This window comes from Arachis ipaensis, chromosome B05, assembly GCF_000816755.2.
Source record: "Arachis ipaensis cultivar K30076 chromosome B05, Araip1.1, whole genome shotgun sequence".
Lineage (NCBI taxonomy): Eukaryota > Viridiplantae > Streptophyta > Magnoliopsida > Fabales > Fabaceae > Arachis > Arachis ipaensis.
In genome coordinates, this window is record NC_029789.2 from 149,429,078 (window position 1) to 149,435,399 (window position 6,322).

Here is a 6,322-nt window from a genome sequence, read left to right on the forward strand (position 1 = left end):
AATATATATTATTATAAACTTTGTATAGATAAACCTTTCATAGTAGATACACGGGACTGAGAAAACAAAGTGACATATATAAATCAAACATTTATGCTTTGTTTTTCTTAGTAATTTGTTGAATATTCTTGTTCCTCTTAATGTTTTTAAGAAACTTCTATTCCTTCACAAGATTTTATTATTATTTTGGACATAATATTTGTCTTTCTCCAATTTGATTCCTTATATCAAATACATTAAATATTTTCTGCAGAATCAAAGCATAAATTCAAGATAGAATGCTTATCTGAGTTATCTTCAAACTAAAAATAGTTAATTTTATGAGTGATATTTGTTTTATTCTCTCCCTTCCGTTATGATCATATTCTGCATAGGGAAATGTTACAAATTTAGTTTATAAGATCAACTGTATTAAAATAATTTTAGATTTTAAATTTTATTAGCCATATATAACACAAAGAAATTAAATATCGCAAATTTTTATTTGTATGTTAGTACTTAGTACTCTCCATTGACTGATGGTTGATATTTACATAAAAAGAAGGGAATTTTTTTTTTTTTTTGGGTTTTAATTTGAAAGAAAGATGTAGGATGTATTAGTCTTTTTAAGTGGGCCATGGAGGTACATGATCGAATTCAGGAAAGCCATGTACCATATTTTTGCTCTAAAGAAAGCCCATTTATTATTATTTGTGCTCCAAAGAAAGCCCATGTACCTAACTCATGTTTCTACTATGGGTTTAAACCCGTTTTGTTCTTTTAGTGGATACATATATTATTGCATAATTTACCATGAACACTAGATTCAGGACTAAAATAAAATAATCAAACCCAGTCTTTTGAAGCTTAAGCCTCGAGCTTCTTTTGGTAAACAAATAGTACTCCAACTGATAAGGTGAGTCTTTTTTTGTTGGTTATTCAATATCTAGATAAAGTTTTGCTGAAATTTTTATTTATTTTGTTGCAAATATCCTTTAGAATTTTGCTATGTTACATCATAAACAGGGTTTTTACAATGACTGACAAAACAAACATAAAATGGTACCCACTATCAAAAGACTGGATTAAAATTAACATTGATAGTGCTGTTAAAAAGAACCTTGGAAAGGCAGGGTGTGAGAGACTGCTGAGAAATAGCCAAAATCAGTAGATTATAGGGTTCACCAAGAATTTGGGTGAATGCTCCGCGTTTATTATGCATCGGACTAGAAACTACTTGAATTTTGGGGTTTAAGAATGTCTACTTGGAGTGTGACTTCAAATTTGTTACAGACAGCATAAAGAAAGGATAAGATAGCACAAAATCAGGTTCAGTCTTGTATAGCGGAATACAAAACATTCTGTCTAGAGATTGGCGAGTCCTTATCAATCATACCCACTGGTTGGCTAACTCTTGTGCAGACTGGTTAGCAAATTATAGTCTTGAACAGGACTAAACTATTAAATACTAGAACTCTCCGTCTATGAGTCTCGGTCATTATTTGTTTGGTGATTCTGTTGGGATCTTTTAGCTCCGAAGAACCACTAGAATGTAGTTTCCTTTGTTTTGGGTCTTTGGCCCCTTTGTAAACCGAAAAAAAATAAACAAATATAAAATTCATGTACACTAAATAAGACTTGTTCACATCTAATTTCTCTAAAAATATTTTCTATCACATGCAGAAAAGTTGCATCAAATTTAGAAAAAAAATAATAAAATTGGACCTTTTTGTTTTCAAAAATATTATTTTTACACCAAAAATAGTCACTAAAATCAATAGTGATACATATTTTGATATACATAAAAACAAAATAAATAACACTCACATAATCATCTTAGTATGAACGTTCTATATTTTATGATGAACGTTCTGTATCTTATGCAAAGTGTTATACAAAAAATAGGGTCCCTTGTAATGAATTTCCTACTATTTTATGATCAGTGTCCGCCACCAACGACCATAGAAGCTTTGGCCGCATCAGATTTCTTTATGGACGGAAGCATGACAATTGCCATTGCACCACTCACAGCCGCCGCTATCGCACCCATCACGAAAGCAGGCAAGTTCCCACCGCCGAACCAGGCATCTACTTGTCCACTCACTGTTGACACTATCATCTACATACACATTTTATATAATATAAATTTGAGTTAATACATACCTTATTAAATTAATTCCATATCCCCAATTAATTAAATTAAAATAATATATATACAAACCTGTGGGATCACAATGGCAAGATTGAGAACCCCAAGAGACAAGCCTTGGCCTGCTCCACTGGTGGCTGAGTAGACTGATGCTAGAGCAAACGGAACGCTGAAATTTATCTGAAAACAAAAATAGACCACTGCATAAGCTAAAAGGAAGTTGCGAAATTAATAAAAGGAGAAAATAGGATCGATGATTACCGCAAGTGGAATACCGATGATGGCGAAGAAAGTCATGGCACCAACCCTTACGCCGGTAGCTGGAGGAACATAATGGCCGGCACGATGGCGGTCAAACTCAGCGACCTTGGTGATGTAAATAGTAGAAAGCAATCCACCGGAAAGGATGAAGTTAACAATACCCCAAAGGTTCTTTGCTCCACCCATGATATTGCTAGCTGGTTCAACCCCCAATGACATAACTGCCAAAACGATGGCGTTTATCATCAAACCCAACGATCCAGCGCGGACACCCTTGTCGTAGGCCTCGTCACCCACATTACCACCGTACACCTCCTTCCCCATCCAGTCGGTGTTGAACAAGAAGAATGGGAACCAACCGATCCAGTTGATAGCTGTTACAAGCATTAAGATCCACATTGGCTTCTTCAGCTCCTTCAACGCCCCAACGATTTCTCCAAAGCATCCTGCCGAACGAGAAGAGTCCTCAGTGCCTTCAATGTCCTCATTTTTCTTGGCCTCTGAGAGGGGAACATCTTCAACGAAGAACATGGCAAGGCCGGCCAGGGTAAGGAGGAGAAGGATGGAGATGAAGAAGCAGCTCTTGAGGTTAGCGCAGAACTTGTCACAAGCCTCCGTGTTCGAGAATGGAAACGCTTTGTGTAGGTTTTCATATGAACCTGCCGCGTAGCCGAGGATGTTACCTATCGCCATGAAGAAGGAGAAGAAGGCATTGGCCATTCGGATCTTGCCTTCGTCTCCGGCAGACAGGTCGCCCAAGAAGGCGCGGCAAGGCCCTTGGAGCATATTGTTGGCCACGTCTAGAACCCAAAAGCCGATGACGAATATGGCAACAGCTCGAGGGCGGGTTTTCTTCGTAATGTCGTCGCCGAAGGAGTGACCGAGGTCAGCAGCGTATCCGATGAGAAAGACGGCGATGATGACAGAAAGGGCTCCAGTGATAATAAAAGGTTTACGACGGCCAAGTCTTGAGTTGCAACGATCACTGTAGTATCCCACAATGGGCTGGACTACCATCCCGGAGATGGGACCACACAGCCAAATGAAGGAGGCCCACACATGTGGGACCCCCAACAGTTGGACGTATGGTGTGAGCAGGGACAGTTGTAGGGCCCACCCAAACTGAATGCCAGCTGCAACGGATGCAACTGAAATAATCTTCAAAATGGGTGTGATATTCGTCGTTGTAGCCGTCTCCAGCTGAAGTGAGCTCTTCGTTGGGGACTCCATTTTAGAAACACGTCCCTTCCGTTTCCTTCGGTTCTTGGTTTTCTTTTGAAGCAAAAAATGGATTAATTAGTCTGGAATTAAATCAAAGGAGGATTCAGAGATGTTGCTTAGCTTATTGAGAACGAATGAAAAGTGCTTTAATTTATAGTTTATGCATGCATGGATAACTCCAAGCACACCTCAAAGTCATGATTGTTAACCGCTTATCCAGGATGGCGTAATGATTATCTTAATTCTTAATATGGTAACACTTATGCCACGTTTTTCAATGCCTAGCGTTGAACCAGTCTGGCCATGTCTTTCTCATCAATCATATATGACCCGAAACCTGAGCAATACTGAATTGTTCATATTCCATATTTAGATAATAAAGAAACTTTGTATCCGTATGTTGCAACGTCAAATTAATTATTAATCAAACACGGGGTACCAATATAATATATTGCAAGCATTGTAGAGATAAACATTCCGCTAGATACACGGGGATGAAGAAACAAAGTGACATACATAAATCAAACTTTTAAGCTTTCTTTGTCTTAGTAGTTTCTTCACTTTGTTGAATATTCTTGTTTCTTTTAATGTTTTTAAGAAACTTCTATTCCTTTCCAAGATTTTATTATTTTAAATATCATATTTGTCTTATTCCGACTTTATTCCTTTTATCAAATACGTCATTTGTCTTATCAAATTCTTTTCTATAAAATTAAAGCATAAATCAAGATAGATCATTTAGTGAAACTATCTTCAAATTGAAAATAGTTAATTTCGTGAGTAATATTTGTTTTATTTTCTCTTTTTTATTATGATCATATTCCGTATAACAAAATGTTATGGCCACGGATTCCTTACTCCTACTTTTATGTGAGAATAAAGTTAACCAACATAAAAATATTTATAAATTAAACCCCACTTTTTTGTTTTTGAAAAAATTAATAATTAAAATTTGCCTCTCTATTTCTTAATTTTTGCCCATTCTCTTTCTCTTTTAATCAAAATTTCAAAGAAATGAATCAGTTGCCTCTACTAGGATTTTTTCAACTAATGTTCATGTTTTTTTTTTCGATCCCTGCAGCTACTACCGTCATGTCGCTGCCTGCACTTAGCACCACCACCACCACTCCTTCTACCGCCTTCGCACCACACTTTTCAGTCCCTCTGTGTTATTGTTCTGCTTCGTTTCTGTCCCTACGTACTACTTAGGTTCCATTTTACTTTTAGTTTTATTGCTTTTTTTATGGCAATTTTTGAGAATTTAGAGGTTTTTCTCCTTTCTTCGCACCACAATTTTTATTTTATTTTATTTTATTATATCCCTCCCCTACTTTTTTTCTTTTTTGAAAAAAATTGCTGAAAGTCGTTGAAGCAATCTTAATACATTATGTGAGACATGAGCCTAAGAGATACGTCGTGCAAAATTGGTCTTCCTTTATCAATTGGAAATTAAATTTTATTGTCTATAGGATTGTTAGGCCTAATAATTGATTAATTATTATTTTGTAATGGGTAATATGTTGGCATAAAAAATCAATTGATCAAATATGTTTCATGATAATTGAAAATCTTAATCTCTTCTAACAAAAAAAAAAAAACTATCTTAATTAATTTTGGATTCTTTTCGTATCATTTTCTTTTAGTTATACACAATCAATAAACTTCCGGTCATCCTAATGTGGTAGTGTTGTATCCAATATTCACTGTTAGTAAGGAAGAAAACAGGCTTCAATTGTGAGCTTGGAAAATAGGCATTGTTCAACCTCTACATTCTTAATCCACTAGTTTGTTATTTAAATTGACTACTTTGTTGGAACGGCATATATCCAAGATTCCGAGGTATATTTTGAATTTTGTTAGTCATACTCCTGGACTTTCTATGTTTAATCCCCATTTCTTTGGTGTATTTATTAATTACAATCCATTAATGTTTGTATGTGACAGGAAAAAGATTTGAAATGACATCTTATGAGCTTATACGACTTTTTGTGTTTGTCAAGTTTATATCGACTAGGTTTATGATGTAACCACATGTATTTCTGTTGCATGTTTGGAATGGTGGTCTGATGCAAGTTTTGTGATTTTGGAGAAAATCCATAAAAAATGCAAAGAACAAGTCATAAGAGAATAGCGCCTCCAATTCGGAGTTTTGATAATAGATGTCAATATTTGAATTTTTTGCTAGATTATTTTAATGGCTGATTCTGGTTTTGGACTTTAATTTTCTATAAATATCTGCTATCAAACTCATTTAATCATGTAACCTGTTCAACTATATCTGTTATCATTTGATCCTGGAGTATCATGATTGGTTTACTTTTATATACACACTCAATCAGGATTCTAGTATTGAAAATATAGGATGGACCTCTTTTTCTATTTATTCATTTTTTTTACATCCCTAAAGATGCAGTTCTAGAGAAAATAAAGAAAGATTACATGCTACAACATGACAGGGAGGACATTGCCAAAATAATGTTGCCTATTAAATGTCGATATAAATGCCAAAAAAATTTTATATGCTGTTAAGCTTATGTATGGTGCATTAGAACCATTACTGCCTTTGTAATTTTATTTTTTTTTTGAAATTTTTATTAAGTTAGAACAAGAATAAAAAATTAGGTTGATATAATAGTCACTATTTTATACTTTCTAACTTTGATTTGTAAATAATATAAATTTCTTAAGAATAATCTTTCGTTTTGCTTTTGC

At 34.8% G+C, this 6,322-nt stretch overlaps 1 protein-coding gene across 2 annotated transcripts in view; it reads right to left on the bottom strand.

Moving 5' to 3' along the window:
* Positions 1,788-6,322, bottom strand: part of LOC107645033 (sucrose transport protein SUC8-like) — a 12,634-nt gene continuing 8,099 nt past the window's right edge. The window contains exons 1-3 of one of the 2 annotated variants that reach the window (XM_016345543.2): positions 2,390-3,895; positions 2,201-2,308; positions 1,788-2,098 (exon numbers count right to left, since the gene is read on the bottom strand). In XM_016345543.2, the coding sequence (XP_016201029.1) occupies positions 1,919-2,098; positions 2,201-2,308; positions 2,390-3,619 (1,518 nt within the window). In that variant the 5' untranslated portion in view covers positions 3,620-3,895 and the 3' untranslated portion in view covers positions 1,788-1,918. Of the gene's footprint in view, positions 2,099-2,200; positions 2,309-2,389; positions 3,896-6,322 lie in introns of those variants that run through there. The other variant, XM_021103409.1, reaches the window with a different exon arrangement.